Consider the following 25,560-nt stretch of genomic DNA (forward strand, 5'->3'; position numbering starts at 1 on the left):
AGGTTGGGGATATTATTTGGTGATGATTTGTCAGAGTTGTTCATATAAATCGAAATTTACATCTGCTTTTGGGGCTACTGTTTTTAAATCCCAATTTATAAGGCATAAATGTGCAATAATATGTATAAATGTGGATTGTTCATTGAGTCATGGTTGTATATAACTCATGTCATGATACTGTTCTTACTCTGTACAGCAAAAAACCAAAATGCAGCTGATGCATTATTCAGCTAACCATGTGATCTACAGTAGCCATCTATTATTGGTGCTGCTTCTACCTTTGTCTTCCTTATTACTTATCTGTTTCTTTCTCGTCACTGTTTCTTCCTTCAACTGATCTCTCTGCCTTTTAATAGATGTCTCCCATTCACTGCACTCATCTCTCTTTCATTCTCAAACTCCTATTCTCCCTGTGTGATGCAAGAGCATCGAGACAGCCACCCCATTCTCTCTAGTTGATAAAATGGGTCAGCTTAGCGTTCTCTCTATCAAGACGGCTTGTTAACAACACAAACTGTGACAGACTTGTGCGTTTGAAATCTAGAGATGTTACCCTCTTCCTCTGCTTCAGCGAGGGGACACGTATCATAAGGTACCAGATAAATTCCAAACAGCCCTACAAAAATGGGCGAGATAATCCTTTGATCTATGCCCTTGCGTAGACCTATCCCGAGAGCAACAGAGGAATGTTTCACCTGTCATTCTGCTCCAGCCTGCTTTTAGCTTCCCTGGGGTCACATGCCCGGGAACACAGTTAGTGCAAGCGAAGCCCTCCCATGCATTATGCTATCGAGCTCAGCCTTATCCACTTCCCACTATTTTATTTTACATTCCGCTTCTGTTAACAACAGAACACACACTTTCCCTGAAGGGATAATCTTACTGATTTCTAAGAAGAGCCTGGAGACAATTTATCAAATGAGACAGCAAGTACTTATATAGATCTTTTTTTTTTTTCAATAACTAATGCAGTTTTGTTGCAGCTCGTTCTTTTTTTGCAGATAATAGTAGCAGTAATGCTATGATTGTAATGATTGTCACATTCGAAAATCACATAAAAACAGATCCAATTATGTGCAAGAACGCCAGCGTATACACCACTGCTCTCATTACCCAGCTGTAGTAGTATAGACACAGAAGGCCAATCTACTGTAGTAATGAGTGAATATTGATTTAGAAGATTCCTCTTATCTGATTTTACTGCAAAGGGATATGAGAAGCTACACAATGTGTATCGTATTAATCAACTTCGGCTGAGGGTCATTACAGCCACCCTCACCCATTTAAAATTTTAAAATGACTCAAGTCTATTGCTACCACAGAGATATTAGCAAATAACCATTTTCATCAACAAGCTGCATTGTTTTAATCATTTTATTGTTGGAGTTTGTTTACAGACTATATACAGTATTCATCTGTTTCCCATTAAACATACTTTATGTGATATTCTGCGCCGACCTCTGTCTTTGTCCTTTTTTGTTACACAGAGGGCTGTCCTGGTTTGTGCAATGGAAATGGTAGGTGCACTCTGGGTAACAATGGCTGGTACTGTGTGTGCCAGCTGGGCTGGAGGGGCACTGGCTGTGACACCTCTATGGAAACTGCCTGCAGTGACATCAAGGACAACGATGGAGGTAAAATCACAAACAACATGCAACAGTACTTTCTGACACTGGATAAGCATCAACGGGGACTCTTAACGAGACACAGTTTGACTATAGAATTAACCACATTTGTGCTTAAGAGTATACTCTACTTGCTTTATGGGTTCCGGGCTCAGTTGTACTCTTATTCAGGTGAGGATGAGGAATGGCTTCCAGTGAGTCACCTGGACAACAGTTTTTTTTTTATTAAAAAGCAGATTAGCTGGCCTGAAGCCTCAAGCATGTGCTGTCCTCAGTAGGAAGTCCCTGCTCTGCCCTCTAACTAGCCCCGAGCAGAGCCAGGCACACACACAGAGCCAGCCAGGGGGCTGCACCACTCTTGAGGCCAAGTGGGAGACGTGACTTCCTTTCTTCCAGACCTCACTCTGGGCTTGAGCTGCGCGCTAGCATCTCTTATTTATGCAGGGGCGATTTGTCTCCCCATCACTGTTCAGGGACCACAGGGCTCTCAATGGCAAAGACTGGGTACTGCTGGGGATTTGACTGACTCCTGAGGGAAGGGTTTATTTTTATCACCCATCTGGCCAGATAGGCCCCTGAATGCGAAGGGTAGGGAGTTCGATGACCCACTTCAGCAAAGTAAAGTGCATTGCGCAGCAGCTCTTTCTGTCTTGTATTATTTCATCTAAATTACAGACAGAGACCCATAAGCATTGCTAAAGATGTTTGAATGTTCTCCAGGATGACTACATGACAGGGCTCCAGTCATGTAATAAAAAAGCAGTCAAAATGAATAATGCCCCAATGATGCAAGTAAATATGCCTACTTTCTTTTGCCAGGTGTGTGTCCAAGTAGTCGTTTGATAAGAGCATGTGTGTGTGTGACTTGTTTGACCTTGTCAGATGGCCTGGTGGACTGCATGGATCCAGACTGCTGTCTGCAGGCAACCTGTCATACCACGTCTCTGTGTGTGGGCTCCCCGGACCCCCTGGACATCATCCAGGAGACACAGATGTCCTCGGCACAGAGCAACCTGCAGACTTTCTATGACCGGGTACGCTTCCTAGTTGGCAGGGACAGCACCCACATCATCCCTGGAGCCAACCCCTTCGATGGCAAGTGAGTGACTTGTGTATTACTCGCACCAGACACCAGCCAGTGTGGCATTCTGTAACAAGACGGAAGCTGTTATTCTCCTGAGAGAACATTCAATATTCAATATTAAATTGAATTCTCTTTTTTTCTACGTCGTCATCGGTCGTTCATGCATCAGTTTCTTGTGAGATCATACTCATTCAGTTGAGTCAGCTGAATTAGTAATTGCTGGATTTAATATATTGCTGCTCAGGATGCTTGAGTTGGATTGTATACACAGTTGTGCGGCTCCGCTCATTTCCATTAGATTTAACCGTAAACCAGTTTGAATTTGAATTTACGTTATAGCTAACCTCAGTCAAGTAATGATTTTTCAGGTGCAAGCACAAAGCAATCAGTGGCTTTCATTATTAATATAGGCCAGTGCAATTACAATGCTATGGTTATTGCACTGACAGATGATAGTGAATGTGAAACGTTTGCTTTTTTTTTAACCCAGACCAAATGTCTGCGTGAGGCAGGCAGCTATAGGCAGTGGAGGCTGAAATGGGCAGGGACTGGTGGCATGCATAGCTAGAAGGATGATGGACAGATGATGATGGACAAACATTGAATATGGCAAAAAAGCAAAGAGCGTTCCCTGGGAAGAAAGGCATCTCATATTTATGTATTGAGATTACTCTTACTGTAATCCATCTGAGGCCCACTCCCAGAGGCAGAGCTCACAACACCCCAGCCATGGAATCTGAGATGCAGGCAAGATGGCTGTCAAAGTCCCATAAGATTCCCCTGCTTCTCTTTTCCTTTATCTCCCTCTCTTTTCATCTTTAATCGCTTGTGAGGCTGTGTCACCGTATTTGCATCCCACTTGCTCATTGATCTCTCTTAATGGCTTTTTATACTCCTGTGAAACAAACAAACAAATTTTTGTCCGATAAAATCTTATAGAATGGCATCAAAAACGGCAGACAAACCAAACAAACTTCATAGTGTGGCGTTATTTGAGACTCTTTTATCCATATTTTTTCAAGATGATGGCAGAAGGTTGTGGTTTCAGACATCACTATTTTTAGTTCAGCAGAACTGTTGATTTGTACTTGAAGGAAAAATCAATTTCAAAAGTGTCCCTGCTCCAGCAGGATCATTTCCTTGAGTATAATTTGCAACACAACACATCTAAGTATTGCGTGCTTGTTGAGATGTGCAAATAATGTGCTGTTTGCTGACCTAATGCTGTCCATCTTATCTCATTGTTTGCAGTAAAACATGTTTTCATCTCTACAATGTCCATATTCAACATGTTGCTCTTTTATGCCTTAAGTAGTTGTCTGTATGTGTTGTCTCTATCAGTTTGCAGTTAGAAAAGAAAATAATCAATATATCAACTTAATTGCATTCAAACTCTGGCTCTTTTTGAACTTTTTGTGGTAGTGTCAGCCAATACTTGAGAAAAGCACTTGCAACACACTTTGTGACATTTTCCCTCATTGACATTTTTCTGGCTTTCAAGAACCACTCAACATTTTGCAGTTCTTCATTGGACAGAGGAAGAGGCGCAGAGGGTTGAGTAATACTCTTGTCTCTCTCGCAAGGAGATGCAGCCATAAATAAGTAAAATCAAGAATCCAGAGATGAGCTGCAAGATTGGAGGCCTCGGCTCACCTAAAAATATCAGTGGTAATCTATTATTCATGCTTGGTATTCATTCCCCACCCACTGACAGATATGAGCAGTTATGACAGGGAGCTCTGGGCTTCAGATGAGCCTTACAGGCATAGTCTTAGCATCTTCCTGATACGCCTGCCCTGGTCACCCGATCATCTCTTTATTGATCCACTGACCACTTCCTCATGCTAGTAGACATGCTGGAGTGCTATTTCTGATGTTTCCCAGCACAAAAAGCTGCCGAGGTGCCACTGAATAAAGCACCTGCCACTGCATAAAATGTCTCGACTCTCCACCATGACACATAATACAAGAGACTGCCAAGGCCCAGCAATGGATGCTGACTAGAATAGTAAACAGGAACTTTGTCCATGGGACAATATGGGCAAAGCCTGCAATGCCTTATAATAGCAAGGCAGAAACCATTCGCTTTATTTACAGGCTTGGACTTTTATTTTTATTTTTTTTAATAACTCCTTAATTAGCATTTGTTTTCATCTCTTTTAGCAGCTAAAAATGTACTTTGATGTCTCTTCATTTTACACTCTACAGTGTGTTGGGTAACACACAGGCAGGAAAAGAGGGGGCTACAGTGACATGCTTATATTTGCAGCAGGGTTTACCCTGTAATCAAGTCATTTGCGGGGGTAATGAGGTTTTTGTTACTTCATAGTGATGGTACCCTTTATTAGCCTTGCTCATTGAAAGTTTGTTATACTTAAGTCTGGCATGCATTTTTTATTTTGTCTGAAATACTACTGAGCAGTGTAGTTTCCTCACAATTGCATCCTGGTAAAGGGGGCTATTTTCCAATTTTGCGACAAATTTATTCTGTGTAACTTGTGCATGTCTTTGATATTTCTGTGTGACATTTTTTTCACCTATGGTTGTTCAGTTTCATTAACAGTCATATGTTGTCCAGAGTGACACACCCACCTCTATTGAAACAGGTGGTTTGTTGAAAATTGATATAAAAGTAGTAATCTAACAGCAACTGTGATTCACACCCCCACTTAAAATTCGGTATTGTTTTTTTTCCAGTTGGGACATCGAATAGAGAGTTTGTTCAGAATTGCTTGTTCAAATGGTGCAAGTGCTTCATGGCAAAAGTTAGTGAAGTAGTGAGGGATACTTGCTTCGTGTGTGGCCAAGATCTGTGGCAAAATCCACCCCAAGACTTGACTGGACTCGAGTCTTGTTATCCATAATACTCCCTCTTAAAAGAACCTAAACCACAGATGATTTCCCACTGAGTCCAGGGACCTCACCTGTTTATTTTTCACATCATGTCCTCACTTTGCCCTCTATGGATGATGTATGATAAACTAGAGGCTGGGGATAATGTGAAGTCCCTTTCGACTTTGTGAATCCTCTTGGACTAGTGAAATCTCATACGGAGGGGACTTTTCTGCAGCGAATGCTTCATGACTCCTTTGCTGCTCTTTCTTTTCCTTTTGTGTTTGATGTCAATATTTAAATCATTTGTCTTGACAGCAAGGAATCATCTCCCCATGTGGTTCACAGCAGCAGGAAGGAGATAGTTCCACTTTCACAGCTCCATCTGAAGAAAATGTGGATGATTGCCTCTTCAAACAAGACTCTAAAATAAACTGCCGGCATGAATGATTAATCGTAGACAGCCAAGCCAGTGCTAGGTTAACTTTAGTAGTAACTCTATGTTAATGCATCTAGATAGCTCTTTGGGCATGAGCTCAAAGATAGAGAGCAGTATCTCCTTGCTTGTTTACAGTGTAGTGGTGGACAGCCAAGGTCTTCTGAAGGGGACTCGGCCTAATTAACATAAAACTGGGTTCTTGGGGACCAGGATAGTGTGGGGTAGAATGATCTTGCCTCTGGTAAGGACATGTTGAGGGCAGCTAGTAACACAGTGGTGTTAATTGTTTCCAGTACGTGGCAGTGTTTAAGACCCAAATGTATTAAAAAAAGCCATGGTCTAATGAAGATGTGGCAGTAAGGCATTTGTTAGGGGACCAATTTTTTGCAAACGACTACAAAAACTCTGGCTGAACACGAGGTGGGCCTTGCTAATGACGAGGGCAGAAATCAACAAGGGAGATGTGATACAGCAAGGTCTGAACTCGTCAGTTTAGTAAGATTAGGAGTGGAATTTGGATGACTTCCCACTATTGATTGGTGGGGACTGATGAGAAGATCTAATTTATGCAGCTTCTGGTGACTTGATGTCTGAAAATCTGTCGAGGTCATGATAACCAGCCAAGCAAGTCTTGCAATCTGCAGACTTATTATTTCTCTCTCTTTCATTTCATAATGGAAAAGTTGAATCCTCTTTTTTTTTTAATTGGAGCAAAAGCAAAATAATGCTTCCTTACCTCATTATTCTGCCATTCTGCATAGAGAAACCCTTAGAGACAACCTAGGAGGTGTTAGTGTGTTCTGTTTCTGTTGTGGCCATTTGCTTTTACTGTGTACAGCATTTCCTTTTGATAACAACCATACTTACTATATTTTTTTCACTGCACTGTTCTTGGTTAATTTCTGTTGCTAGCAGGAAAAGATGCTATGGTGTTTTTTTTATTATTGTTGTGGACATTGGATAACCAGTAGCTATACCTGTATAATCCAGTGCTATCCAATATCCTGCCCTGCAATAAAGCCCACTTTGTCAAATTTAAGGTTTCCAATTTGTTTACACTAAGCCAGAGAGGTGTTGATTCATCTCTGATATTTTTTGACTTCCCCCTGATTTTATATTAGACTACATTTTATTGAAATGTGATGCTTATATGTTTCATCCATCCCGATTTGCATATGTAAACTGGGCAGACCATTTAGAAACAGCAATACTCAACAACGTAATGCAATGCAGTACCACCTCTAATTTAGGATTTAGGAAAAGATGTATTGCAGGACCATTGTTTTGGCTTGTATTTATTTGCACTGGTGTACCTATATGTATGTAATAAGTTTGGTCTAAAAGTATTCCATCATTGTAACGGTGTTGGTGCATCTCACTCCCATAAAGCCATGCTTGCGTCATTCGTGGACAAGTAGTGACCTCAGATGGAACACCGCTGGTTGGAGTCAACATCAGTTTCATCAGCAACCCTTCCTATGGCTACACAATTACCAGGCAGGATGGAAGGTAAGACACACACACACACACACACACACACACACACACAAACACAAACATGCGCACATACACAGAAACAAAAACATAAACACATACACGCATACAAACAACAAACGCAAATGTCACTAACTCCTACCTAAATATGTGGTACAGAGATGTGACAATGATATTTATATTGTCGTCAAATACTGTTGTTCAGCTCTGCTGAATTCTTATGATGGCAGGGGAAAAAAAAACAGTTGCCACTGCAAACTGTGCCGCCATTGATCTGCTTTGTGCTTTCATTTGGTCCAATTTTGGAGTTCTCGGCTCAATTCCCAGAGAAATCAAACTAAGCCCTTCTGGTACACTCATAAGTTTTGCTTCAGTAACAGCAGGGGAGGGGAAAGAATAAAATATGCCAATTCAAAGCAGCTCACTGGGGCTATGAAACATAGTGCAAATGGACATTATTTATTTGACAAAAGAGGATTTAGATAATTAAGTGAGACATTTAAGTTTAGGCTGCAGACCTTCAATTAATTTCCTTTGCATTTTTTTCCTCTGTTGTTGTAGTTTAAAAATATTTTATTTGCTATCATTGTCATGGGTGAAAAAATAATCCTGTCCCTAACCTTAATTATTTATGTGGTTGTTTAAAACTACATCCATAAAATAATACAAATTAAATGTACGGAATGACATATCAGTACATTTGACGTAACATTTGACATATTTTCCTCAGACAATCTACATATCTTCTACCTCTCTTCAATAAACTCATCATCTAGCTTCTTTTTCATTAATTACAGTACCAATACAACCCTTTTGGAGAATGATAAATTGTTGTGGTGAAGCGTTCTTAAAAAAACAAGTGGAAGGAGTCTGAGTTCTTGGCTTGGCTTTGTTTGAGCGACTAACAGAAATACAGACAAAAACCTCAGACTTTTGCTGTTTCTTGGAGTAAAAGAGAAAAACCTGAAAGAAAAACTTTGGGTAATATTGTCTCTATAGCTCCTGTCCCTTTCTGAATATGGTTTTTGGATCATATTGCACACACATACAGTACAGTACACACTCTCAACCTTCAATCCCCTGTATCTCTCATAGTAGTCAGTGTTAGTAAGGCTTTGTGGCAAACTAAACCCCTCTATCACAGCACAGCATGAATTGGTGTTTGCTCTCCAAGCCCCACTTCCCCCTGACACTTTTATCAGTCACTGACACTCTAAAGGCCGACTTTTTTGCCGACAGTTTGATCTCCATCATTCTTGCTTTTGCTCATTTCTTCCATCTCCTTGTCAGACTCCTCTTCTTCCTGGTTTCACAAAAATCTCTCATCTCCACCTCATGATCTTCACCTTCCTCACTTATTTCATCTGCTCTCCATCCCTTCATGCTCTTCCTACTCTAATCTCCCACTACCCTTAAACCCTTTCCTTTTCTGGGCACTACTCTTTTACTTATTGCCTGTGCTTTTCTTGATCCCAGGTCTCATGTCCTTTCCACTGCACTGGCTTCCTTCATCTCTATCCTTTTCCTATCTATATGCCTCCCATTTTTCTTATGCATCACTCTGTTTTCCCTTTGCAAAGCTCTATACTCTTCTCTCCCTTCCAGCATATGTGTAAACACTACTCCATCTCCCAGGTTCCCCTGTAAACATGCCCAGTCTCCTGCAACTCCCATGCAATCACTGTAAACACGCTCAGTGCAGCGTGAAATCAGAAATGCACCTGTTCAGCCACTTAGAAATAGGAAAGCTGTCTCAACTCATTTTTACGATGTGTTCTTTATTGTCTAAGGGCTTAGTTTTTTAAATTACCTTTTCCACTATCTGAAAAGTTTTCTGGCCTAAACAAAAGAGGTTAGTTTAGTTTCTTTACAGCTATGTAGCCATTTTCTGACTGGCTGAGCATGGAGGCAGATCTGTTCCCTTTTATGCTTTGCTCCAATAATGAGTAAATGCTGACATGGATTCCAGCCTATTACATTATTAGGTGCTTGTGAGGACTTCTGTAGGAGCCACGATATATGTGGGAAACCCAGTGTACATTTGATGACTTGACAGTTTTTTAAAAGGTCCATCCTAATGACCCAAGATGGCACTGTATACTGGCCACATTTCACATGCACTTATTACTATTAAAATTACCATTACTTAATATTTTATGTTTGTACTTTTTGTAGTAGTGTACTTGCACCCGTTTCAATCATACATAAAGTGCCCACCTCACCTATTACCTGAGCCTCTACACTATACATCCCTTATTCATTGTTACCAACTTTTGCTGTGTCCTTTAATTCACTCTAACATCAAGAAGTTACTGCCCACTTCGTTACAGATAAACATCGGCTGAGAAATGATTGTATATAATATGTATGAGGCATGGCAAGTTCATTGGTAGGGTTAACTCTTTGAGCTTGATGCTTTCCCCGAGGGCACAAGCAAGCGAGGCTGTTGTAGGTATCTTAATAAGTTTTGTCATATGGCTTAAGGCTGTTGTCATGATTGATAACAGCCACTGAATCCCATCATTGATTGGCCACGCTGCCCATGGGTATCTGTCCAGAAGTGTTTTGAGCGTGCATAGCCTGAGTCGGCCACGTGTCATGCAGGCTGACAGGCTACAGCGCCATGGCTACTGACGGTTGGCGGCAGCACGAGGGTAGCAGCATCAGAGCCCCCGTCCGCTCTGCAGCCTCCACACTGCTGGACAAACTCACTCTATTCACACCCAGCCGAGGGCAGAACACCAAGGGCGGAACAACCTTTGTTTATCGCCACAGCCAATCAGATGTTCACCCTCAAGGGAAGTTAGACTGAGCAGATTCTTTATATAGGAGCTTAAACCAAGAGGGAGATGACCTAGTTTAGAGGCCACTATGTGGACCTACTTCTTTACCTGTAATTTGGAAAAGAGGTTTTCCTGTGTGAGGATGAGGTCCTGTCCCAGGAGGCTGCAGGTGACCAGGTGCTAATTGGCTCTTAGAGAGAAGTGACAAGAGCTGCAGAGGTCCAGTGCAGGTGCAGGCATGCTGTTGTCACCTTGCAGCAGTTTGATGTGATGAATTCAACAGAGCTCAGCCAGTTTACGGAGACCCACTCAGGTCAGCCCAGAGGCAGAGGCCCTGTAATGCAACAGTAGATGGGATTGCATTGCAGGGCTTTTAGACTGATGTTAGAGTGGACAGCCTTCGTCTAAGGGATCGATAGAGAAGTGGCGGCTGCCTCCATCCTGCGGCACAAATCTCCCTCTCTCAGGAATAAATGTGAGCACAAGAGCAGTGCATTACACACGCATGGGGCTGAAACAGTCATGTCTAAATTCAAAGCATGTATCTACTATTTTCTTCAAATAAAATCTCGAGATTATGATATTAATTAAGAGATTTGCTTCTAAGATTGTGACCAATCATCCTATTTTGCTTTTTCAGCCTGTGTGTGCCTTAAAGATAATGCCAAATAATGAAACAACATCCTCTCTCAGCCTTCATTTATTAAAAAACATGGATTTATTGGTTTAATCTGTTATAACAACACTTAATTAGAAAATATTCACAGCAAATTGTAGCATGGTTTAATCCTCAACACGCAACAGATTACATGCATTACTTACAGAATTTATGTGAAATATATATATTTCATCTTCTCATTCATCTCCTCTGACATTTTGCTTGTCTGTGTTCCAGTTTTGACTTGGTTACCAATGGGGGCATAGCCATAGCCCTGCACTTTGAGCGCGCCCCATTCATCACCCAGGAACACACTCTCTGGTTGCCATGGGGACGCTTCTTTGTCATGGATACCATCGTCATGCGGCATGAGGAGAATGACATCCCGAGCTGTGACCTCAGCAGCTTTACCAGGCCCAGCCCCGTGGTGTCCCCAGCTCCGCTCACTGCATTCGCTGGCTCTTGCTCGGAAAGAGGGACTGTCGTACCCGAAATCCAGGTGATGCTCCACCCCTCACCTTCTTCTCTGCCCTCCAGGTTGTGATCTACATGGGTTCCCTCCAAATGATTCATGCCACACATCTGGGAGAGACTATGAAGACTATTCATCAAGTACAAGTGTGATAGTAACTCTGGCTCAGGGCAGTCCTGTGATTTTATCTCTCTAGTGTAATTGGTCTGCGGAACTTGGGCAATTTACAGTGTGCATCGTACTGTCTCACCACAGAGTAATGATGATTACCTCGCACACAGAAAAAAGCCTGGACATTTTTAATTTCTCCTGGGTTGTGGGCTCCCAGGTTGAGCATAAAAGTACCACTAGAAAGAATTTATTTTTATATTTCATGACTATATATATTTCGATATCTATCTATATGTGTATGTGTCTTATTGGTACAAGCACACACTTGCATGGGCTTGACTTTGCAGCTGAATGTGTGGCTACTGTATGTTTACCAGGCATCTCTTTGCCCTTCTCTAATTACTTTGTCTCCCAGTTTGCTTCATAAGATTTATGGCATATCAGTGAATTTAGTGTGCAGTCCGGTCTATTTATAGAGGCCCTACCTCTGTTCCTTGAGCTGTAATCGCACTATTCAGGGACATCATCCAAATTACACTTGTCCATTTACGGTAAAAGGGAATTCTGATCAGTTAACCAGACGTGAACACCTAAAAAGAAACAGATCATGAGTGACATGTCCTCTGGCCAATGCGGCTTTGGGTGGTTGTTTTAATTGTCATCTTTTTCTGTACTTTGGAGACAGGCGAGGAGAGGGGACTTAATTAGAGCAGAGAGGAGTTGGTCAACTAAACCTGCGCTGTCGACCCTTGATCCTAAACGCGAACACTGTGCAATGTCTTGAGTGCCGACCTACTGTTATATCATCAAGAGGTTAAAGGTCTGACCTCAGTTGAAATTTCCTACAGCTTTAACAATGTCTCTTACGAAACTTAATTTTATATTATTGGACTGTGCAAGCTCTGAGTCCAAGGGCACTCTTCTGATGCCATTGTCATATGGATTGCAGGGAAGGCCATTGTTCTGATGAAGGACCTGCTATTATTAAATCAATTATGAAAAATACTCACTGGAGTACATAATGAAGAAATCCTTCATCGGTTTATGGTATAATCGTCCTCTAATTGATGTTTCTAATCTTCCCTTGGGACTGTATATTTGGTCGGAGACAAGGCTCTGAAACATATCTCACAAAGGTTATCCTGGCCACTGACCAGAGGAATGACAAATTGATAATCTGCGTGGAAAAAAAAAAAAGACAAACAGAGCCATGTCATTAATCCTACCATAAACACTGAAGAAAATAATTTCTAATCAGTTTAGTATTTACAATTCCTATCAGCTAGTTTAGAGATTTATGTTTCCTTCCCATCATTGATAAGCTTTGCTTTTTGTCCATAGTCTCTGCAGGAGGAAGTTCCTATACCAGGGTCAGATATGAAACTTGGCTATTTAAGCAGCAGAACCCCAGGTTACAAGTCAATACTGCGGGTGACCCTCACCCACTCCACGATCCCTTTCAACCTGATGAAGGTTCACCTCATGGTGGCTGTGGAAGGCAGGCTGTTCAGAAAGTGGTTTCCTGCAGCCCCCAACCTCGCGTATGACTTTGTGTGGGACAAGGCTGATGTCTATAGCCAGAAGGTCTATGGCTTGTCTGAAGCTTTTGGTAAGTGATGAAGTATATATTGCATGTAATGCATATTTTTTGCTTCTCATATCCAGACCACATGTGGTTCACTAATGCTGGTTTTATCACATCTTCTCTCTCTAGTATCTGTGGGTTTTGAGTATGAGTCTTGTCCAGACCTTATTCTTTGGGAGAAGAGGACTGCTGTTCTACAGGGCTACGAAACCACAGCCTCCAAACTGGGAGGATGGACTATAGACAAGCACCATGCTCTAAATATCCAGAGTGGTGAGTCAGCTAGTGATCCCTTTTTAAATTCCTATGCTCAGTTGCTCATTCATTAAAACACCTACTCAAAAGATAATTTTATATTGCAAGAAATCTTAATTTTAACGCATTATTTATTCCACTGTTGAATTTAAAAATTATCACAGTGAGATAAATACATTTGTATTCCAGTGCAGTTGTACTTACAGGAATTTTTTCTAAGAATTTTTGTCAGTATAATGCAGATCACTATTTTACATTAGTATCAGGAAAATTACAAATATAAGGACAAATATTTAACTTTGTTTACATTGGAAACAAACATCTCATTAAACTAGCAGTTTTTTTCACTTGTTTTATAAAATTAAATTTCGTTAGGACTCAATAATAGATTTGTGATTTGTTACGCTGGAAACATTTTTGTGGTGCAAGCCTTAAATTTGCCCATCCTTATCACATTTTATACATATCATTCAAAATGGGCTCAGGGGTGCAGATAAGTACCACCTAGTTCACCCAGTGCCTTGGAGTATGCTTTTAGTGTACCACTGAATCGCCCTCCCTGTCTGTAGCATTTCAAGGCTTTTTCAGTACGGCAGTGCCATGTAGCCTCAGACAGATCTAACTGTCCATTTTCAGATGAGGAGGGTCAATTTTCTTATAGCCAGCAAATTACTCCCCAAGGCAGGAGGAGGAATGAATAGAGAAAAACTTTGGGCAGTACCTGTCACTAGCTAGTTTTCACAGTCTGTTTGTATCTGGAAGGGCTGATTAGAGGAGATGAGGCATAGTTATATGAAAAGTGCTCAGGAGGGTTGCCATTTGATCTATCATTCTAAACCTGCTGAGTTTGAATGTGCTGTCCGGAGGAGGGAGAGAGCTGCTACTTGCTCCCACATCACCCAATCCCCCCCATTGGCACCTCTATGTATTGTTCGTGCCCAGCACTTTTGAATCAGCCCTAATTTAATTGCTATCAGTCTGCTACTCCCAGCAGCAGCAGTCCCTAAGATTAAATCGTGTCCCAGGAAGGTGAAGCTTGGCTGATCTTTTCTGATAGACCAAATGTTGTGCTGCTCAAAGAGCTCAGGTCACCAAGTACCATCAGGAGCAGAAAAACTACCGTAGACGTGCAGATGCTGAATTTCAAATATGATTACATTGACTGGGCAGCAGGAACACCTTTACATTTACATATCTGAAAATCTTCCAACAGTGGATTGGCAACACTAAAAGAAATGCCTGCACATGAACTGCACTCATGCTCCTCTATTTTTGTTCTTGCACAAAGCTGGTTGAGGTAGAAAGGCAGGCACAGTGCCATTTTTAATTGGGGCAAGTCAATTATTTGTGATTGTGCCTGTGCGGTAATTTTCTAGCTCCAAGAGTTTCCACTTGTGCCAAGGGGTTTTTTGGTCCCCATTTTGACGTGACACTGTGCCTGTGCTTCCATCCACTAGGTCCAAAACTTATCGCAAACATGGGTAAACAGAGCAATTTTTATGGCTTCAATTGGCAGATGTGCCTACACACCTATTCAAAATCGCATCGGATTCTTATCGGAACGTTGACTTACACTTCCTTTAAAATTGTCGTCTAATATACATTTTAAAACTACATTAAGCAGCCTTAAACAACCAGGAGCCAGGGACTTGTGGCATTAAAGTACTGGAATTGTCTCTGTCTGAGTGTTAGCAAACTGTTGCCTACTTACACATTCAGCAGAAACAGGGCGACATGCAGTAAGCATCCCATTTTAATCTTGCTACTTGTTAACTGCACTGCACATTGTTACACATAATCAAGCAGGGTATCTTAATTAATAAAATATTAATTTGGAATTAAATTTCCAAACATATTCACAAAGCCCGTTGTGCATCTCTACACACCAGACTGGAAATCTGTTCTCTACAGTTTCCAAGTTGATTTGCAAATTTCTGAAAGTGTAGATTTAGGAATCAGGATGTGTCTCTGTATAATCAAACAAGATTTTCTAAATCAAATCAAAGGCGTTTCCACTAAATTCTCCACTAGTCTCCTTTTTGTTTTTTGAAAATCCTTTTTTGAAAAAGGATTTTCAAAAAACAAAAAGGAGACTAGTGCAGAAAATGCAGAAGAATATACATGATCAAAATATGTATATGTAAAAGTACATATCTAACATATCTATATACGACTAATTGGGTGCAACCTTTGAAATCACTGTGGCTAAAAAGTACAGTCAACAGTTACTAACAATGTCAACACATTTCATATTTTTGTAGTTCTATATTAATTAACATGAACGTCAGTTTTGTAAATTAGTTGTAAAATAGGTTTGTGCACATCATTACATATGGACAGGAATTTTAGTGCCTCTGAAAGTATAAATTCAACATGAAATGAGACGTCATCTTCCCCTGGTAACATATTTTGGATGCTGTATATTCATTATTGGGCTGCTGTGTACTTATACCTCTCTAAGAAGTTTTTCTCAGACGAAGATTGCCTGGAGTTATTTCCCAGACTATTAGGCAACACCCTGCTGCTTTCAATGACTGCCTGTGAAAACTGAAAACTGCCTGTGGTTTACGTCCATCTCTTAACCAAATCTCAAAAATTAGCCACAAACAGTAATTCACACTGCTTTTCACTTGCTCGCCAGGTCTGCACTTGGGTTTATGCTTCCATCCAATTTTAGGAAAATAGAGCCCATAGTCTTCAAACTGCTCAGCCTAAACGGGTTGCAGGTTTTACTTGTTTCTTTACTCTGCCTTCATCAGGTATTCTTCACATGGGGAATGGGGAGAACATCTTCATCTCCCAGCAGCCTCCTGTAATCGGCAGTGTGATGGGGAACGGGCGCAGGCGCAGCATCTCCTGCCCCAGCTGTAATGGCCTTGCTGACGGGAACAAGCTGCTGGCCCCTGTGGCTCTGGCTTGTGGCTCAGATGGGAGTCTGTATGTGGGGGACTTCAACTATGTGAGGAGGATTTTCACCACGGGGAATGTCACCAGTGTCCTGGAGCTCAGGTAACGGAAGAGTAGCCTACTAACATTCACTCAGAACCGTGAGCTCAGATGGGCTTGCACACAGATCATAAACCACTGAGGTCGATTGAAATAGACAAAAATGCCCTAAAGGCCCGGGATTGATGGTCTTGCCTCTCTCATCCACCTGTATGAGCTGGAGTTTGGCCCTGATATAGGCTGAAGAGGATGCAATGGGGTCTTAACAGAAGACGTTCCAGGAAAAGATTAATTTCTTTGTCCATGTCAGCAAAGACAGTTTGGAGTAGATAAGAAATCTGATGTTTTGTCATGATTCTCTTTTAATTAAATCTACTAATATTTCCTCTCCTTTCTCTTCCTCTCTCATTTTCTGCTGCTTTTGTCAAACTCTGACAGAAATAAAGACTTCAGGCATAGGTAAGCTGCACAGTATTTGCCTAAATTAATATTTAAAAAATTGTATGGTCCACATACTTGATGTCGAAATGACCTTTCGAGCCCGTTTCAGACACGCACTTCTGAGCAGCTAGAAGATCCTATCTTGAAATACTGACTGCATAATTTTCATCTTCATAAAGCTGTAGATTTTAGTGGTTCATTAACTCTGTCTCCTGATCTTACATAATCTCTGGATTGTTCACTGCGGTGTGTTTGCAACTGTACAGTATGTGTGGTTGCAAAGAGAGAATGCAGCTAAGAGTTGACTCAGTAGAGGTTGCGCTTTTCCTCAGGGTTTATAACAGGAGTCAAATTGCATTGTCCAATATACTAGAATCAATGTTATTGCCTCAGTAAATTTAGTATTATGCTTTTTAATGTGTCCCTTTAATTAAAATGGTTGTGGAATTGCCGTCTGTCAAGCAATCTTAACATTTCGAAGTGGGATACACTGTAGAACATACTGTACATTGCATTACCAGTTTAATAGGTACACCTTGCTACATCCATTGCAATCCAACACAACCATGGTGCAAAAAATCCGAACTTCATGAAATGCATCCTTTTCCGTGTTTGTTGGTAGCATCAAGGAGATGTTACTGTTTTTCTATAGCCATTAGGAGACTGAAGTTTAAGGTGCTTTTGAACTACATTATATAGTACTAGTACTAGTGGCTCTAAATAATGATTTGTCACAGTATTAAATCAACACCTTCCTGACAATGTCAATAGAAGAACTGCATTTGGTAAGTTTCATAAAGGTTTTATGTACCAAGCTAGCTGAGCCTCCTGAAATGGCGACTTAGTGTAGATTTCATCAGTAGCTTAAGATACAGAGACCTAATTTTCCATGGCAGGAGATAGCGAGGGAAATCTCTCTGTGCTGCCTGTAGATACCATTTCTCAGGCAAAAGGGCTATTGATCGATTTTCTATCAGAGGGTCATGACTTCAGCAGGGGAACATGTAGTCAAACTGAGGATGAAAAGCCTAGTGATGCTGGTCACTGGCCTCTATTTTCAAGAATGACCATATCAAGAAAACACTCAGAAGCTTTCTGTTGTCCCTGCAACTGTCGTTTCTCTGTCTTTACATCTCAAATGGGTTCGTGAAGAGCAGAAACCTTAGTACGTTTATATACATTAACTTGTACATCCCATACACACACACACATGCTCTGTTTGCCAGAGCAAGACTAGAAACGTCAAAGCTCTGTCCTTTTGGCCTCAGTACTCCAAACACATTTGCATATTAAAAAGGAGATTTATCCAGGAGAACACAGCATGCGTCTGTATGAAACGGGTGGCTGCCTCCTGTTCATGTGTGAGCTAGCGATAGGAATGGGCGGTGGCGGATCTCACCGCTGTGTTCATTGACCCCCTACTAAGGATGTCCCCACCCACTCCAACCTCGCTCCCTCCATTGCCACGCCAGCATGCAGCAAAATCCAATTATCTTCTACAAACTAGATGTTGTCAGTGAATATAGATGGAGTGTATGGCCATAGCTCAAGGTCAGGGAATAACGCCTCATAGTTTCAAACACTATGGGGGTTCAAAACTGTCCTACATGCAACTAGGAGCTGATAAGATATCAGCTGATTGCACATGGCAGATAGAATGCAAAGTAGAATGAGAATCCAGTTGTTGAGGCCTGCTACTGTCCTACCCTAAGACAGTAGTCGTTTTCCTAAGACAGCCGCTTGTACCTGGAATGTACTAGCAACATATCAGTCAAGTTGGTCAGTGGGCTGATTGTGACATGTGCGCCTGAGGTTTGCTGCAGTGTGCTGTCATCACTGATTCACTGAAGGTCAATTGTCATTTAAAATTATCTACTGGAGTTGACAATTCCACAGACCCACTGGTCTTGTGATCTCGATGTATTATAAAAATATAAGCTTTGGCACTGTCATGGTGACCATAAGCCCAAAAAACCCTTAAGGTTATAGTTGAAATTCTGTCTTAATCCACTTTGAATGACACCCTGCTGACAGGTTTCTCCATAATGCTTATCAGGTCTGGCAGGACTGTGTTGTATCCTGACCTGATAACTCTGGTCATCTTGAAGGTGGTGCTAACCAATAGATTGCTAAACTGGTCACTGATTCTTTTTTTTGTTTCACCAACAGTCAAAAGATCCTCAATTTATAATAATTCAATTTAATTTGCAACTGGGGAAAAGCAGCAAATTGTTACATTTGAAAAACTATGCAAATATTTTGCATATTAGCTTGGTATGTTTAAATGATTTATCGATTAAATAGATTAGCCAAATTGTTGTTGATACATTTTCCGACAATTAACCAGTATATAACTAGTTGAAAGGGATCAGTCGGCTGTTTTTCACGTGAGTGACACCTGTAGAGAAAAGACCTTTAATCCAAGTAGCATTTGTGCCATGTACTGTATGTATGGGAGTAAAGACAAGCTTGGAAAATCTGTCAGTCAAATCCACCACTTTCAAGATAAGACCAGTCCCGCCTAGAACCTGTAGTAGCCAGTAGTAGATAGTGCCTTCGAGCTTAGGTGTTTTTTTTTACAGTGTGTCATGCTTTGATTTTTCAGCAGAGGCTGATGCGTTTATCAGAAGCAGAGCAGATTTTTAATGGAAATAATCCTCTCCGTCAATTCATTTGCACTACTATGGACTTGTCTACACTTGTATTTTTCTTCAGTTTTTTCGGACACCGATCCTGACTGGAGACTGCCAGTAGATTGCATGCATCCGGCCACAGCAGGATTGTCTATATTTGGTTCTTTTGTCTGTCTGTCAGGTTGGGCCGCTTCACATCCTCTTGTGGATGTGAAAGATTACTTTGTTGACTTTGTTGGGAGTTTAATGGGATATTTTTCTGTGCTGGAATCTCTGCCTGATGGATGCATAATGTGTTTGGATTGCTGCTTCAGCAGTACATTTGCGTTTCTCTAAAAAAGTCTCAAGGGAAACAGGAAGCATACTTGTTTGTACTTCTAGCAAAAACCAGGCTACTGCAACTGTAGAGACACTGTTGTTTCATATTGTTGTTTTCAGATGATATCACAAAGATTTCCTTAGTCAGGGATGGGTTAGTAATTAGGATCTCTGTCAGTGGATCCGATACACCCGAATGACTGAGTCCCACTAGACCCTCATTTCTCTTTGTGTTCCTAAATCTGCATCCCTTTCAACATTACAATTTTTTTCTCAATTTGAGAGAAAGTTGAGATCTGTATTTATACATGTACAGTATTTTCACAAATGTCTACTGTGTATATGTCTATACCCATATAATCAGAAGAGTGGCGTATCCATTCTCTTTTGACAACAGGGATTTTTAACTAAGCTGACTGTATTGTAGATGAGCTCTAAGCTCCAACATTATGTCATGTTTAATCTCATTCTATTTTTCTTTTTCAATGTCCTTGGTTTAAACTGTAATTGTGCCCAATTGACTCTCTAAATGGCTTTTGAATCCATTTTAATTGTATTACACAATGTTTCTCATTGAAAGCACTGTAACCCTTCCAGTTTTATTGACCTGGGCTTCTTCCTCTCTTCTCCCTTTTCTCAGCAACAGCCCTGCTCATAAGTACTACCTGGCCACGAGTCCAGTGAACGGTGCCGTGTACCTTTCGGACACCAGCAGCAGGAAGGTGTTCAAGGTGAAATCCCTGAATGTTGTCAAAGATGTGGCCAAGAATCTGGAGTTGGTGGCAGGCACTGGTGACCAGTGTATCCCATACGACGATAGTCGCTGTGGGGATGGAGGAAAGGCAGTTGAGGCCACTCTCACTAACCCCAGAGGTAATGATTGGATGTTATTATAATCAATGTAGCGTGTATCGTGTCTAGTCAGTTGGGGTCTTTTTTTCTCTCTTCTTTTCAAGTAGACTAGATTGCTGCATTGTTGAAGCCACTAGTTCCGGAGGCTACATCCATTTACTCTTCAGTTTTCATGTATTCTGTTCTCTTCTCTTACCCCCAATACTAACCATGTACACATGTAGCTCACTAGCTTCAGGTATTTTAAAACTGAATTTATTTTTTAAAGCATGCCTTTCTGTGTGTTTTCTGGAGTCTTCTTTCTCTTGTTGTTTCCATATTTGGATGATGCATTAGTCATTAGATCACATGCTGACTTTATGCCCTCCACTGGGATGAAATTGTGATTCATACGTACTGAAATAACACTCAAGTCTCTCTGCAATGTGCAACTTGTATAGTCCAGGATTGCGTTGAAAACAGAACATTTTCCTCTAATTGCTGTAGACTAAATCTTCGTAGGTGCTTAAATATTGTTTGTCAGACCCTGATATAGTAAGTAAAATACAGAGATGTGCATTGCTAAGGTTTGCATTCTCAGCTTCATTGTTGTTTGAGACTGAGAAAGCAAAAGAGAGACACTGCATTGATGGCATTCTAGTTGTAATTGAATCAATGCCTAAAGTACTATTCATCTATTTTGATGTTTCTATTGTTCTCCATTATTGATTAAACAAATCAATCCTAACATTAGTCTCTATTGCCATGATTAGCCTTTAATTTTTATTGTAGTGAATAGCCCTAATTTGTCATTTAGTGGTGTTCTGTCCTCACATTAATTGACAGACAAACAAAATAACTGAAGGATATTGATATTTTCCTCATCTGTCCACTGGTTGACTTTTTATCTGCAGGCATTACAGTGGATAAGTATGGTGTAATCTTCTTTGTGGATGGGACCATGATTCGCAGGATTGATCAGAATGGTATCATCTCTACTCTTCTGGGCTTCAATGACCTAACCTCTGCCCGACCCCTCAGCTGTGATGCTGTGATGGACATCTCTCAGGTACCTCTCTGACCTGCACAGCTGGCATGTATTTTCCTGTCTCTCAACCTACACCAGTCTCCTTGAGTGACCCTGGTCTTCAGGATGCTTACGTCTCCATTAGAGCTTTTGTTTCTGTATCTGGAAACTCTTAGCCTGGATCCAGTAGCCCTCAGTTTAGTTTTTGATACCCATTTGTTTATTGGCTGCATGATGCCAGTTTTTGCAAAGGATACTAAGGAAGACAGTTAGAGCTTACAGGCATTTAGCACTCTGTTGGGATTCGACTGCCAGTTTTCAGACTGAAGACTGTTTTCCTGTCTTCACCTAAGCCCGTGTCAGTAACGTTTCTGTACCTGTGATATGTCATGAATGATAAAGGCTGATGACTGAAATAGTTAAAGTCATTTCAGATCTTTTTTATCCCATAAGAGGAAATTCCTTTTGCAGCAAGGTAGCAAGAAACATAAAATTATATGACGACAGTAGAATACCTTAAAAAGTTAAAATACTATACATACAATACAAAATACAATAAAGAAATGCAAAAATAAGAAGGACAAGATAAAGTTCTAGTTTGTGCAGTTAACTAAAACGCAGTTTTGGGATTACTTAAATTATGTGTGTTTATTGCACGAAGAATAAATGACAATTTCAACATGTTGCACCTAATTTTTGCAACACCTGCCACTCTGACCAGAGAGGAGGAGGTTAAATTCATTAAATTAAGGATGGTCTGGATTCACTGAAATAGATTTCATTGGTGCACAAGATGATAAATTCAAGAAAGCAGCACCAAACACAGATGTGTCAGCCTGGTAAATTACAGAATTAGAATTATCTTATGGTTAACACACAAATACAAGTAAAAAATGGAAAATGAACAGTTAATTGGACACAATCCAGATTGGGGGGACTCACAGGAACTGGAAGAAATATAGCACCAGAGTATAGAGCCAAGCTGAAACCAGAGGTGGCACTGTAGACCCATGTCTGTATCAAGTGACCATACATCCCAGAATGGAGAAGGCCATTGACCTACAGCTTTAGGGGGATGATGAGGATGACCTATGACCTCGCTCGCTCTCGATTCACGCACACATGTTCACTGATGCACGCAAGCACATGTACATACACACACACACATATGCACACATATGTACCAGACCCCTACACCAGACGGAACACATCCCCCAGGCAAGGACACTGCACTGAGGTCACATCACTCTTTAGGTCAGTGACTTCCCTTTGGAGATGATGAGACAGACTTTTTGCATATTCTAAAATCCATTTTATAGCCGTTTTGTCCCCACATTATAATTTTCAGCCCAATTAGTTAAGCGTTGTTTTACCATACTTGCCATATCAGTCATTTATAATCCCTAAACTACACTTATGTAGTGTTTGTTTTGTGTGTTGTCTTCATTATCGATAATTGTTTTAGTTTGACTCCCATGAAAAGAGCATTCCTGGGCTTTAATGATAAGATTTGATTGGTGTCTAAGCCTTCTCCATTTGCATGCACTAGTTTGTTTCTTGCCCCATCATGTATGTTATCGAATACAACTATCAAACAGGTTCTGAGGGAGGCTCACATGCCAGTGAAGAGAGGCTTTTTGAGTGTGTGAAATGATGTATTCAGTGGAGCGAGCAAAGCCTCCAGATGCCCATTTCCAGCCCTGGGGGTACTCCATTCTACTCATGACCACTGCTTGCTGCTCCCTTACACTCCAAACACAAACATAAGCGCCTATAGATGCTAATAATCCCAGTTCCACAGTAGAGAGGACTCAGGGAGACTGACTGCAGCTCCACAACGATGACAAATCGCACAAGCGCTGCCATAGACAGAGCATCCATTAGAAATTCATCCAGGGTACATTGCTTCCTACTTAAACACTCCCCAACCCCTCACTTAAGACCATAGTTTCTCTGGAGGAGGCTCATCACAGTGGTCATCACTTTTGCTGTACCTCACCTGTTTAAGGCAAAAAAATAATGTCAAATTTCTCTCTCACCTCTGATGAGGTCATTGTTATCTTTCCAGGCCATCTGTGCAGGAAGCATACTGCAGCAAAATTTACTCTTAATTCGATGTGCATCTGTAACCTTTCTTTCTTTTAACTTTTTATCATCATTACAAAGGACAAGAGTTTGACCTCATTCAGAATTCTTTTCATTTGTCTATACCAAGGCCTTTGGTCCTTGCTGTTTAGAAATCTGTTCCATTTTATGTTTCAAGTCTTGAAAATCTTCTCCACATCCCCTGCTGAGTTCATACTCAAATAGAGAGAAACTATGTCTTAAAACAGGATCACTTGAACATATTTCAAGGGTGTTAACAGCTTCAGAAAGCTTTATCAAGGCTCTGACCGTGACATTCAATTCAAATCTGAGAGGGACTTCAAATAATGACACATTACTCTTCTTCAGACAGACATCATGCTGGTATGAGCAGAGAGTGAAGGGATTGCTAATGGAAAATGTCATTATAGCTCTAATACAAGTTCAAATACATTTAAAAATAGTTATGTGTTGTGTTGTTTTAAATCCATGGCTCACTTTCTTGGCTGACGAGCGCATTTTGGGTTTTTTACTGGTGGCGGCTGTGTCAGGCAGGCATTACTGACAGCTGCCCCACAGTATAAAGGGGAGGGTGTGATCGGGTTACAGCATATGGGACAGCAGCTCGGGAAATATCCCCTCATCAGTCAGAGTGGCGTGAAAACCTCCTTACAGGCAGCTCCCCCGAGCCACTCCACACTCTGGCTCATGAAATATTTAACCACCAGTGTTGACAAGAAATAGGTTTTAAGAAATTGAAAGTCTCCCCTGCATTTCCCAAGTAAATGCATTTTCTGCTCACTGAAAGACAACATGTATCCACTGCCAGTCCCCTGTTTGTTGTATGTGGCCAAAGATATGTAGTATTATATAAACCTCCTCGGTTTTGTGGGGGATGATGGCATGATGAAAGGTTTATGGGATGTGAGCTGTGTGTGATGCTCAAATCTGTTTTTCAATCAAAGGTGGACAAACGCTTCACTTGTAAAGAGTGGCAGGGATTCAAGAACATAACCGGTGCCAAAGTGTAGGAACATTCAAGTAATCATCTCCACAGAATCCACTGTCAGTTTTAGATGAATGATTCTTTCAGCATTAACCTCTAGAAAATTAGGAATGTGTTCAAATAGCAGATAAATAATAGGCCTGACATGGCTGGCTGTTAGCTGTTAGCAACCTGCGAACTGCTGTGCTCTATTGAGTGTCATATTTTGTGTTTCAGTACCCCTATGTATTGTGCTTTGTGATGCAGAGTAGCATGTCAAATGAAGTAAAATGTAATGTGCCAACATGGACCTTTTTCCACATTTACCAGTAGAAAGCATTTCTGTGGGGCATTTTTACCCTCCAAGTTTTTGAATTCACACGTCAGAATCCTGCATTTTTTTATTTTTTTTTATCCACTCAACATGTCTATTACTTTAAGATGTCTACTCACTTGGCTTACTTAAGGTGTACCTTTTTTTTTACAAAACACATCATTAAGGAGTATGATATGATGGTCAAGGTAACAGTTTATTTCATGTTAAAGTGCTTATGATTTGATGCTCAGGCAATTTCGCTTTTGTCAATTCTAGTGATAGAGGTTTATGCAATCTGTTTTTCCAGTTCACTGTGACAAATTAGTCAACCATAGTATAAGCTACATATTTTCATTCACCTTCCCGTTGCCCAGTTGTAGGACAAAGTATTCAAAACAATGCTAAGGCAGCTCTCATCAAGTAGGTTGCCTAAAATCTGAACCTGGCTTTGTATTTCGGTCCAGGTTTTAATCAGGCTCCTTTGTTGGTGCTCCAAGGCATTTGAAGGCATATTGAAATATGGCACTTCATATTATGTTCCTACAAGATCCCCCTGGGATCATAAGTGAGAGGGTGACCGGTAAATTGGATGAATCCAATCATTCCAATTTGTTAAAAGCCTGATACATTGTTGGCAGGA

General features: G+C 40.9%; 1 protein-coding gene across 1 annotated transcript in view; it reads left to right on the plus strand.

Annotated features, from left to right (window-relative positions):
• tenm4 (teneurin transmembrane protein 4) overlaps positions 1–25,560 on the plus strand; it is a 147,722-nt gene that overhangs the window by 97,698 nt on the left and 24,464 nt on the right. The window contains exons 15-23 of the mRNA XM_040130790.1: positions 1,488–1,634; positions 2,508–2,724; positions 7,370–7,489; positions 11,153–11,414; positions 12,840–13,107; positions 13,213–13,356; positions 16,098–16,347; positions 20,317–20,549; positions 21,422–21,576. Coding sequence (XP_039986724.1) covers positions 1,488–1,634; positions 2,508–2,724; positions 7,370–7,489; positions 11,153–11,414; positions 12,840–13,107; positions 13,213–13,356; positions 16,098–16,347; positions 20,317–20,549; positions 21,422–21,576 — 1,796 coding nt within the window. The remainder of the gene's footprint in view (positions 1–1,487; positions 1,635–2,507; positions 2,725–7,369; positions 7,490–11,152; positions 11,415–12,839; positions 13,108–13,212; positions 13,357–16,097; positions 16,348–20,316; positions 20,550–21,421; positions 21,577–25,560) is intronic.

This window comes from Xiphias gladius, chromosome 7, assembly GCF_016859285.1.
Source record: "Xiphias gladius isolate SHS-SW01 ecotype Sanya breed wild chromosome 7, ASM1685928v1, whole genome shotgun sequence".
NCBI classification, from domain to species: Eukaryota; Metazoa; Chordata; class Actinopteri; order Istiophoriformes; family Xiphiidae; genus Xiphias; species Xiphias gladius.